This window comes from Musca domestica, unplaced genomic scaffold, assembly GCF_030504385.1.
Source record: "Musca domestica strain aabys unplaced genomic scaffold, Musca_domestica.polishedcontigs.V.1.1 261, whole genome shotgun sequence".
Classification (NCBI taxonomy): Eukaryota; Metazoa; Arthropoda; class Insecta; order Diptera; family Muscidae; genus Musca; species Musca domestica.
This window is the reverse complement of record NW_026712284.1, coordinates 601190-613939: the sequence shown is the minus strand read 5'-3', so window position 1 is coordinate 613939 and position 12750 is coordinate 601190. Positions and strand designations below refer to the sequence as shown.

At 35.4% G+C, this 12750-nt stretch overlaps 1 protein-coding gene across 1 annotated transcript; it reads right to left on the bottom strand.

Annotated features, from left to right (window-relative positions):
- Positions 1–307: 307 nt before the first annotated feature.
- LOC101890218 (uncharacterized) lies at positions 308–4721 on the bottom strand. The gene is made up of 6 exons (XM_011297302.3): positions 4363–4721; positions 3262–4302; positions 2465–3199; positions 2250–2382; positions 718–2186; positions 308–654 (listed from the first exon to the last, which is right to left on the bottom strand). The coding sequence occupies exons 1-6, from the start codon at positions 4448–4450 to the stop codon at positions 485–487; spliced, it is 3636 nt and encodes a 1211-aa protein (XP_011295604.2). The 5' UTR covers positions 4451–4721; the 3' UTR covers positions 308–484.
- Positions 4722–12750: the final 8029 nt, after the last annotated feature.

Sequence of the window (12750 nt, the reverse complement as noted above, 5' to 3'; positions counted from 1 at the left end):
TTCTACACGTACTCCTTAAGAGCTTTAAGCAGCAGTTTCTCTGCCCATGTTTTTTTTTTCTGAAAATCGAAAGATTGGATTATTTTAAAAATAAGGCATATATATTGTGAAAGTACTCCTCCATATCTTTCATTTGAGCTGCGTCCCAACATAACATCTATAATAGTTGGATTTCAGCATTTTCCACTACTATGGAAGAACGGCACTCTTTGGGTATGTGATTTAGTTACGTCTTGTTGGGTTCCTGATTAGTCAGAAAACATCCTACCGAGTTCTATTTGTTTGTGATCTTCAAATACTTTGAATATTTTAATTTTGTGAGGCATTCATTATCCATTTTTTATTCAAACAAATCTAAAAACTAGTAGCCTAAAATTTGCTTTTTAAAGAGCTATTTTTTTGTAAAAACAAAGTAAAACAAAAGATTGTTAAAATATACATAATAAAATACATAACGTATTTAAAAAATAAAAACCCAAACACCTTAAACAGCTGGCACCGCATTCTTTAGAGCAATCTTTGTGTGTTCCAATGCATTCAATTTGGCAATTTGTTTCATGGTATCCAGATCTTTTATAAAGGTGGCCAAAACATCTTTGGTGGTACCCAAGTCGGCATCATGTAGGTCGGGTAAATCATCTTCTTGCTCCAAGGCTGTAAAATCAAAATACATTTTAAAACTTTAACAACATTTTGAATATTTTCAAAACCTCTTACCATCTATGGCAGATTCAATATCACTAAGACGCTGCATTGCCAAAGTTTGTTGTATTTTAATGTGTTCCTGCAAACGTTGTTGACATTCACCGCCATCAATGGGCGCCTCAGGCTGTGGTATATTGGGCACGGGGGGTTTGACTGGCGTCACTGGCTCAGTTTTAATCTTCTTCGAGTTGGGAGTTAAGCAGAGTTTGTTATCTATATCGAATTTCTTCTCCGAATCCTCCTCGCTTTTTATTTCCTCTTTCATCTCTAAATCATCATCCCATTTTGTGGCCCACAAATACAATTTAGGATGACATTTATTGTTGGCAATATTGATTTTGACTTTCAGGGAATGCATGAAATTCTTTAGTTCCAAAAGGTTACCCGTCAAAACATGGGTACGTTTGAGATAATCTGCCCGCTTATTCAACAATGTTTGATTTTGTGTATGATAATTGGCCGCAGGTAATTTACCCTCATACAACCAATCTTGATCATGTTTAAATTGCATTGAATAACGTCCCTTTTCAGGATTACGACATGTATAGCAGACATATTTGTCTGGCACTTGTGATTCATTTTCAATGCCATGACATTGGCCATGTTGCCAGCACAAGCATAGCTCACACTGGATCATTAAACCATCCTCTTCCATATATTTACACAGACAATTGATAATTTCCTCTTGACGCATGCGTACAATTTTAATGATTTCCCCGTTTTCTTTGATGTATTGTTGTGTGGCATTTTCTGCCGCATCGTTATTGGACATTGGCTGAAGAGAGCTTGATCCCGAATCGGCTGTAATGGGAGATTCCACACTGCTGAGGGGTGTATTGCCCACATTGGGTTTTCGTTTTTTGTTGTCTTTGTTTATTTCTGGAGTGGCATTGAATGAGTGGCGAGTTTCCTCAAAATCTGCCACACCACTAAAACTGGAATCCCCTGTAGTTGGTGGTACTCCCGTCGTGGAAGTGTGGCTAGTGTTTTGCTGCATTGACCGGCTAGCTGTGGCTTGGGCTGCCGTTAAATATTTCCTTGTGGTACGTTGACGATTACTTTTCCTCGCCCCGGGAGTACGTTTAGATGGTGAAAATCTTGATTTCTTGGAAAGAGGTGGAGCATCTGCCATCGCCTCGACATTACCCAAAGAATCATCCGCTGTAGTTGAGGCAAATGAACTCTCCAAGGTAGAATTGTTAGCGGCCGATGTGCTAGTATTTGCTTCTGTTGTGACCTGATCTCCTGGTTCAGTTTTGACCTGATTTTCAGCATTTTCAGTTGCCTCAATATTTTGCGGCTTCACTGCTCCAATACTTCTGCGATGTGCACGAGTTTGTTCCAAATCTTGTTGATGTAATTTGGCAAAGAATTGTTGATTGGGTATTTGATTCTTTGGTGTAGGTTCCGCGGCATCATGGTCTGTGGGGCGTGTACGTTTTTCAGCCAATTCCTGCATTTTGGGACAGGAACCAAGTAGTCTGTTAAAAATGGATTGAATTTAATTCTTTGCCCCAATTCCTTGTTTCTGGATGTCTACTTACTTGGCCAAATTTAAATGATAATGTTTGACATGAATCTGTAAATGATTTTCTTTGCGGAAATTCTTGGAACATCCCTCATCAGGACAACGGAAAAGATTGTCCACAATCTGTACCTTGAGGCCGCCGATAAGAGCTGAAAAAATGAGGAGTAAGAAATTATTTAAACAAATTCAAATTTGCCAAAACCAAATCAAAAACTGAAATCCAAACCTTACCATAACCATCTTCCACCTGAGGACCGGTTGATTCTGGAACATTTGTCTGTGCGGCAGCTGTCTCTCCCGTAGCACTCACAATTTCCTCTTTCAAATCGACTGTGGGTGTATTTGTGGGTGTTGGTGTAGAGCTCATTTCGGCAGATTCCAAAAGTTGTTTTGGTACTTCAGCACCAACCTGGGTCACACTTTTATCATCCGCCGCTGAACTTGTTGACGTCAGCAACTCAATTGGTGGCAATGGCTCTGCCACAGGAGTTTCCATATATGGTGATGGGGCTGAGGTCCCCAAAGGCTCTAGCGTCGATAATGGTTTATTGTCCACAGGGACATCGAAATTCAATGATGATTTTGGTTTGGGTGGTTGCTGTGGCACATAGCCCGGAGTGTAGACATAACAATTGATATCCTTGGCCCTACGTCTATGTATACTAAAGTCATATATGTCAGGATTATAGACCTGACCCTGTTCTTCCAGAAACGTTTTGAGATCGGCCTTTGAACGAAAACGTTTTCCCAATGGGCTGACAAGAATAACATCCCATTTGCCCAGAACATTGGAACGTTGATACATGTGTTTTACCCAACCCTCGGGGAGGCGCCAATCTTCTACAATGACCGTGGGTTTGCGATGCTCACCCACAATGAGAAAACCTTCACGGCCTATGGGTTGATCATTTACCCAATGGCAGGTCCATTCACCATCCCTGGGTATTTCGGGGAGATTCAGGGAAGCTAGAATAATAAATTAACAAAATTAAAAATAATTTAATTCAGAATCTTCAAAAATAACCTACGTATATCCAATTTAGACAAATCCAATAAAGGCCAATCTTTGCGTCCCGCACTTCCAGCCCTTTTCTTTGGCTTAGAGCCATCTGCAGGTGTAGTTGAGGCCCGTTTTACACCAGGTGAAGGTGAAGCAGCTGCTGCCGGTAAAGGCGTTGAGGGAGATTGTTGCAAAGTTTCTCCTCCCACCAACTCTGGCACCGTTACTGCCAAGGGCTCTTGGACTTCATTCAAAATCTTATTCATATGAATGGCCCGAACATTTTTCACATAACCATCATCGAATAGAACCTCATACGTGTCATTTCCCAGAATTTTCTTTACCGTGCCCGGGAATTTACGCGGTCCCGACCAACGAGCCAAACATTTCTCTTCCAAAGTAAATACCGGTATTGGTTTTGTGGAGATTTTCTGGCGTAAACGTGATGAATTCATGGGAATCCACTCTTCGGTTCCTACTATGGTTGATTTCACCTTTCCGGTCTTTTCAAACTTTATCAAAACCTCACGATCATCATTATCCACCTCTACGATACGGGCCGAATGCCAAACACCTTCAAAATCTTGGGCTTCAAGACGTGCCCCCGGATTAAAGGAGGTAACTGGTTCATATTTAACTCCCGGCGATGCTGCAACTCCTAATTCGTGTGTGGAGTCGTCTAAATTTTCGCCAGGTTTTTCATTTTTCAATGCTGCTGCGGCAGCATTAAGCTCTGCCGTCTGGGCCATTATCTGAGCGACAGTGGCCGCAACAGTGGCTTTGGTATCTTCATCCACGGAATCGGCCGAAGCCGTAAGCACCGCTGTTGGTGGTACACTTGGTGTGGCTGAATTAAGAAATTCCAAATCTTCCTCAATTTGAGCTGCATCGACTTTGCCCCATGGAAAAACGGTGGGAAATACTTTCTGTTTCAACAGATATTTTCCACTGCGTTGAGGTTGAAAATCTGCCCTGCGGAAATGTCTGGAACAGACTAAAACACTTTTTGTGATTTGACGATCTGAGTTGATTTTGGTGTTCTTTATCCAAATGGAGCGGGTATTTTCATCTGGAAATGAAATGCAAAAGTAAAACAAATTTAGATAATTAAATGTTTCACGTCGCTTACCCGCTGGAAATGAGTGATATGTGACTCCATGGTGTTCCGGCAAGCGTGATGTGGAAGTGCACCCGGCAATACAGCATTTTCTGCCCATTGTTTACTGAGTTTGTTGTGTTCTTTTCTTCTTCTTGTTGCTTTGATAATGCTTCTTCTTCTTCCTCTTAAAATGTGATGAAATTTTCAGCCACAAATAATTATGTTCTTCTTTTAAAATTATTCGATTTTCTAGTGAATTTCTATTTGAGACGTTGAAGTGGATATTGTTCTCTATTTTAACACAATTTTTAGTGGATTTTCTTTATTTATTTTCCATTTATTTGATATTTTTCACCCACATTCACACACTGCGTTCTCAATTTGACAAATGCTTGGTAGTTTAAGGGTGCTTTAGGTAATGCGATTGATGTAAGAAGTAGGCAATACAACTTATTGAAGTGTAGATGGCGCTCACTCTGCTATCATAGTAGACACAAATAAAAAAGAAAGGAAGAGGATTATAAACCTAATTTTTTAACATTATTATTAAAGGAAAATGTGATCTAAAATCCTGGATTTTAAGTGCTTCTTAAGGAAAATCGGTCCACTAATATTTAATTTGTACAAATATAATTAATATGAGGTATATAATCGCGGATTTTTTAGTTATTTTTTATGGATTATTTCCTCTGAATGTTTTTAAAGGAATCTTCTACAAAACTATTATGTAATTATTTTAGAATATTTCTAAAAAGGGCATAAATAAGTCTTTAAATACATTATGTAAAGAAAAATAGCTCATAAAAATTAAACAAAAAATATCAGATTTTAAAAAATATTTTAGAAATCGTGAATTTTTCAAAATATTTTCTAAAGAAATGGATTTAGTGTTTACATTTTTTAAAGAATAATATAATTTAGTCGTTATATTTTATAAGATTTTTTAAAGTAAATATGTACCGTGTTCGTACATATCTAATAAAAAAATTTTTAAGATATTTTGTATTTGTGTGGATTATTTTGTTAGAATTTAAAAATACGTAACTATTATGTTGGCCGAGATAAATACGTTGTATTGTTTGAAGTTATTCCAGTCAATTGGCATGAAGAAAGAAGACAAGTCTGTTGTACATAGCATCGCATAATTATAACTTTAAGACACATATTTCTGACAAGTCCTTAAAAAATAATCAATCACTCAATAGGAGTGAAAATATGATTAGGATGCATTGCTTATGCACCCAAAAATAAGACTTTAAATGCGGTGTTTTTATGACAATCCGATTCGAGGTAATGTAAACTATTTTATAATCGCTTTTAAAGGGTAAAGGGTTTATTTATTTTTCATAGTTATAAATAAATTTCAAGAGTACTGAAGAATGTTTATTTATTTACTTGCATATAGCGCCATCTACACGTTAATGTTAATAGTGTTATTTGGTTTACACGGTTTTATCTATGGTATTTGTCGATAAGGAAAACCCTATTATCATTCACAGCTTTCAGCTTTCATATGTATTACAGTTTTCAAATGTTACCGACTTAAATCATGTTTACATTTAGATTATATGCGTAGTTATATGCATTATTATTTGTTCTGAAGTAGGTTGATAAAGTGTTACTCAAATGTATATTATGTCTGCAGGACTTTTGGGCCATATAGGTCCACGTTTTGGTATAGCTCCCATATAATGGTACCTCCCTATTTTCGGTATTTTGATGATTTTAGCTACATTATTCAGCGAAAATGTTTTAAATTAGGTATTTGAAGTTTGTAATGGATACTACATCCTACGGCCAAAAATTGTCCGTGCAGGTCCACGCCTTCGCGTAGCCGCCATATAACGGCACCTCCCGACATTCGGTATTTTGATTATTATAGCGACATTATTCACCGGAATTGTTTCAACTTTGATATTTGAAGTTCCAAAGGGATAATGCAGTCTAAGACAGAAAAATTACTGTGCAGGTCCACGTCTTCGATAGCCCCCATATATAAGTACCTCCCTGTATTCGGTCTTTTGATGATTTTGGCGACATTATTCGCCGGAATTGTTTCAAATTTGGTATTTGAAGTTCGTAATGGATAATATAGCCTATGACAGAAAATTGTCTGAGCAGGTCAACGTCTTCGTATAGTTTTCATATAATGGTACCTCCCGGTGTTTTGATGATTTTAGCGACATTATTCACCGGAATCGATTCAAATTTGGTATTTGAAGTTTGTAATGGATATTACAGCCTATGACAGAAAATTGTCTGGTACCTCCCTATATTCGGTATTTTGATGATTTTAGCTACATTATTCACCGACCTTTTTTCAAGTTTCGCATTTAAATATTGAAATAGCTTATGACAAAAGTTGCCTATGCAGGTCCATGTCGTCGTATAGACCCTAATGTAACGGCTACATTCGGCATTTTTAAGATTTTAACAGGATAATTAACGGATTTTATTTTATTGAAAATCGCCAAATTCGTTAAATATGGTAGAGGGTATTCGAAGTTCGGCCCATTCGAACTTAAAGCTTGTTTGCTTCCTTAAATTATCTTTTGGTTGCATTGTAGAAGAATATAGGTAGATGCATCAACGCTTGGGAACATTGATATGTCAAACATTTTAAAATGTTTTTTTTTTAATATCAGCAGATTTTTCCTTAAACGACGTCAATCGGAGGTTATTATAATATGCGTTTCAATTTTCAATAATTTCAATACTTTTTCATTCAAAAATTTCAATTGCAAAATCAGTTTGACAGTTCATCGTCTCATCAGCTGTGTCGATTCTTCTTCCATGTTCGGTTGTGTATGTATACGTTAACAAAAATCAGCTGTGTGGCATTAATTACATTCCTGAAGGTGTGTGTAAACACTCATGCTAAACTCACCAAATATAATTAACAGAGTCGTCCAATCTTCACTAGCCTTTAACTCCTGAGGTGGTGGTAAATTTTACCCTCCCTTCACATTTTCTTGAAATTCTCTATTCTATTACAATGAATAAAAATTTTATTTACATTAAAAAAAATGTTTTTTTTTTTACTTATTGTAATTTAAAATATACAAGCTTACTTTTAAAAAACAAATTATTATCAAATAAAATTTTTAACAAAGTTTTTTTCTGTAATATTTAGAGGGGTAAAATTTACCACCACGTTATAAAATATGTCACCTCAGAAGTTAAAGGCTAGTATCAATGCGCTATTATATATCCCTAGAGAGAACGCATAGCGCATCCATTCTGTTTTCCACTTTAAAGTCCAGAGAAAAATGAACGCACCGCGCCTCTGCGATACCGGATAATTGTTGTTTTATAGGTAGCACGTGACATAAAAAACGCGCAACGCGTTCATTCTGCTGCGGCTTTGAGATTTCTCTTTACCGCATTATTGCAATTATTTAATGCATTCCATGGTAAAAGAATATAGGTAGACGCATCGACACAGCTGCTGGGACAATGAGCTGTCAAACCAATTTTAGAATTGAAATTTTGAATGAAAAATTATTTAAATTAGTAAAAATTGTTGAAAAACACCAATTATAACAACCTCCAAATGACGTCGCATTTGAAAACATAAAAAAATCTACTTATATTTGAAAAAAAAAACTTTTAAATTTTTTGACATATCAATGTTCCCAGGCGTTGAGGTATCTACCTGTATTCTTCTACCATGATGCGAACATTCAAAAAACATCCCGATAACTCCATTAATTTGCATGCGATCCATTTCTGTCACATTAAAATGCTCATTCGATTGAGTGTGAGTGCAATTAGAACATTCTCAATTATAAAATTGTAAAATTATGCATATTTATTATTCTTTGTTTTATTTAATTGTTATATGATCCAAATACAATATTCTGATTGGGTTGGAATATTTTTGCCTTGGAATTGAATATGCCATCTAGCACTTTCGGTGGATGACAATAAAAAGAGCCGACGACGAAGACCAAAAGCGTGAATTTATGTGACACAATACGGATACCAAGTGAAGTGGCCGGCCAACCAAGCATTTAGTTAAAGTACACACACACGCTTTACCCAACTTTGTTTTTTTTTTTTTTTTTTTGCAAAGTCTTTGAGCCTCCCCCAGCACAAATGAAATGCTTTGTCTTTAGTATGCAAAGCATCACTGCTGGCCACCACCACATGATTGGATTCTAAAAAAAATTGGCTATTGATAAGTTATTTAAGTTTAATGCTTTTTTAGCCATCATTTTAAATTCTAGCAGGAGAAGAAGCAAAAAAAAAACGAAAACGACAACAGAAAATAAAATAAAAAAAAATTATTGTTTCCCGGTGTTCGCTTGTGCTATGGTACCAAATGCTCTTACAATTCGAAACGCATACCATTTGCTTGGCAACCCCCACTTTAAATCATTTCCGCTTTATGCAAGTTCTTCAAACTTTATATTGATTTCAAACAAAATAACAAAATTGTTATTTCAATTTCAAATTCTATTGTCATTTCAATACTAATGTCAATTTTTTGTTTATTTTTTTATTTCTTATTGTTAATGACAGAATGCCACCCGTGGCAGTTCATTATCATTTGGGAAATTGTTCACCTTTGAAAAAGGTGAATATTTAATTAATGAGATTTTCGATAAAATTGAAAATACTAAACTTGGCACAGTATAAGGACTCAAACTTGGCAATTAAACTTTCAATGTAATTTGATTTTGAGATGTGTCATTTATGTAACACGTAAATTGGGTCAATGTAAACATTATTGAAATATGATCAATGACAAGGAAAAATAGGCATGTCGTTTTACTTTGCCAGTCAGATTTACTCTGTACTGTTGAGAGAAAATAAAAAATAGATATATATTTTTTTTAAATGATAGGTAAATATAGCAAAACAATAGAGGTAGTCCGTGGTAGAAGAATACAGGTGGTCGCATGGACTCAGCTACTGAGACAATGAACTGTCAAACCAATTTTGGAATTGAAAATTTTGAATGAAAAATTATTCAAATTTAAAAAAATGATTAAAAAACAAACATCATAACAACCTCCGATTGGCGTCGTATAGGCAAAAATATACAAATCTACTTATTTCTGAAAAAACATTTTAAAATTGTTGACATTCCAGTGTTCTCAAGCTTTGATGCATCTACCTGCATTCTTCTGCCATGAGGTGGTCTCATTTGCTAAATCCATGGTAGAAGAATATAGGTAGACGCATCGACACAGCTGCTGAGACAATGAACTGTCAAACCAATTTTGGAATTGAAAATGTTGAATGAAAAATTATTTAAATTTGTAAAAATTGTTGAAAAACGCGAATTATAATAGCATCCGAATGACGTAGTATAAGAAAACATATAAAAATCTACTCGTATTAAAAAAAAACATTTAAAATTTTTTGACATATCAATGCTCCCAAGCGTTGATGCATCTACATGTATTCTTCTACCATGAGGTATTCTCATTTGCTACAACCATGTTCCAACGAAATCGACATTTTTGTATCTAAAATATTTACGTATGACAACTGACAAATTTCATCTCACGAGGCAGTGGCCTCGTGAGATGAACATATCGCAATATTCCATTCGTTAAATATTGAAAAATGAGCTCGGGGTGAAGCCATTGATATTCCAAAAAGTACAAGAACTTACACCGCAACAGAAAGAAATTAGACTCAAAAGAGTTGCTTCGCTTGTTCGAAAGTGGTGAACTGCCGAATTTGGTCTCTCCGATGAGAAAACATTCATTGTCCAGCAGGTTGTAAACAAACTAAATGGTCGTGATTACTTGCCAAAGAGGTCAGCTGAAAATGTGCACCTTCGGTTGGCCACCAGAACTCAAGCGCCGGCCATGGTCGCTCTCCGCTCCTAATAATCGAGCATGACTCAGAATAAATGCCGAATATTATAGCGAGAATATTCTGGAGGGTATATTAAAGTCTTATGCACGCAAACATTTTGGCCGCAGACCTTGAACATTTCAACAGGACTCAGCAGCATCGCACTTAGCACGCGCCTCCCAAGAATGGTTACAAAAGGAGGTATCTCGCTTCATTTTCAGCGCACAATTGCCACCAAAATCTCCGGATACCAATTCGTTGGACTATTGTGGCTGGAGTATTTTGGAAAGCAAGGTTGGCACTGAAAAAAAAACCAAAGAGTCGATCACCTCAAGCAAGCGCTTTGCCGGGAATGGGCCAAAATACCGCAGAGCAACAGTCGGGCAGCGAGTGACGGTTTCATTGGCCGCGTGAAGGCTATAATTCATGCCAAAGGTGACCAGTTCGAACAAATCTAAAATTATTCTAAAATGTGATGCTATTACCGACATTTTTTGCTTTTATTCATTAAAATTAAAGAAAAATGTAAAAATTATGGCGTTTGACTTTGTTGACGTTTTTTTCATCTTATCCTGTATATTTTTTAATATTTTATGGCCCGTTCTTATATCTTCCTTTATAGTCCACAAATTGAAGGATAAAGTTCACATTATCCGGTTCTCATTATTACATCTTTCCTTTAAAATATAAGCATTTTTTTACAGAGATATGGCAAGCTTTTTTGCAAAAGTAACTGGTAGTCACAGCATTTTCTACACAATGGCATCTTCATTTTAGGTTGAAAATAATAAACAAGACGATTTTGTGATTAATTTCGTGAAATAAAATTATAATTCAGTTCTTCAATATAAAATAAACGATTTGAGTTATCCATTTCTTTATTTTAATTAATTCTGCTGTTATTGTCATATTATCAATATAAAATATGGCAACATGAATTCAGTAAACTTTACGTTAAAAGATAAAGGGAAGATTTTTTTTCTTTTGCTTGTCGGACAGTTTTTATTTAAATGAGACTTCTAATAACGAAAAACGATTTATATGGCCGACAACATCACTTTTTTTATCTATCGGAATGATGTAATAACCGGCCTATATCTTTTGGCATAACAATCAGACAACACTCTGGTTTAGATTATATTTTTTTCGATGAAAATAGGGCTCGCTGTGACCGAGAAATTACGTATGTAACATGGTAGAAGAATACAGGTAGTTGCATCGACACAGCTGCTGGGACAATGAACTGTCAAATCAATTTTGGAACTGTCTTTTTAATGAAAAATTATTAAAATTTGTAAAAATTGTGTAAAAAAAAGCATATCATAACAACCTTCGATTGGCTTCGTATAAGAAAACATAAAAATCTACTTATTTTTAATAAAAAATTTAAAATTTTTTAACGTATAAATGTTCCCAAACGTTGATTCGCCCACCTGTATTCGTCCACGTATCACACGATGCGTGCAACTTTTACGTATGGAAATTTTGACAGTGCATATGTAAAACCCTAATCGTCTGATAGCAGCTTTACAAATTGTTATCTGGATTAATCATCAAACACAAAAAATACGGCTATGGGAAACATCATGGTACAATAAGGAGGTAGAACAGCTTCGTAAAACTACAAAAATACAGACCTGAGGCTATGCCCGCTTCCTGTCAAATTTGCATGCAACAAATTGTTTCCATTTATTCACTATTTTCCCTCATTTTTAAAAACAGTCAAAGAGCGGGAAAATGAATGGAATGCCTGGATTTTCTATCAAAAGTATTTCCATCTTTCGACTCCATGGTAAAACTGGCGAATAGCTTTAATACGCGTCTCACAATTTACGCGTCTTCCAATCATTGATTTCGAAAATATTCAGTTTTTATTTTTCAAAACAATAAATACATACACAGCTGGTAGCTCTACCTTACCTTTTTATTGTACCATGGGGAAACATGTGGTAACTTCATTGTATTATGTCAATTATCATGGTTAACCCTGGTAAATATTTTGTATGTAAAAGCTCTATAAGCCTTATTATCAGGATTTATTTCATGGTAGATTTAGAAGGTAAAGTCGTGCAAACATGTTTTTTTTTGTCAAAATTATATTCATAGACCTGTTATTACTTTCCGTTAAATAAACAATTATTCATTTGACATTTCTTGTCTGTAAAAAAGTTTTCAATTAACGTGTTCATAGAACAAGAATTGTGTGCCGTAATAGGGAAGAAAGCATTGTGGGAACATGACATTAGTTTAGTAAAGAAACAGTTGAATGAATCATGGTAGAAGAATATAGGTAGACGCATCGACACAGCTGCTGGGACAATGAACTGTCAAACCAATTTTGGAATTGAAAATGTTAAATGAAAAATTATTAAAATTTGTAAAAATTATTGAAAACGCAAATTATAATAGCCTCCGAATGACGTAGTATAAGAAAACATATAAAAATCTATTTATATTTCAAAAAACATTTAAATTTTTTGACATATCAATGCTCCCAAGCGTTGATGCATCTATCTGTATTCTTCTGCCATGATATTAGGTGTGCGCTCGTTTCGATCAATGTGTTCACACACGTTTTGTAAATAAAACTTAAAATATAATGCC

Excerpts from the sequence above, each read along its gene's own strand:
- LOC101890218 (XM_011297302.3), bottom strand. The coding sequence starts at position 4,450 with ATGGGCAGAAAATGCTGTATTGCCGGGTGCACTTCCACATCACGCTTG. Across the intron at positions 2,383-2,464 it reads TCAGGTGGAAGATGGTTATG|CTCTTATCGGCGGCCTCAAG; the intron begins GTAAGGTTTGGA and ends TCATTTTTTCAG. Across the intron at positions 655-717 it reads TATTGAATCTGCCATAGATG|CCTTGGAGCAAGAAGATGAT; the intron begins GTAAGAGGTTTT and ends TTGATTTTACAG.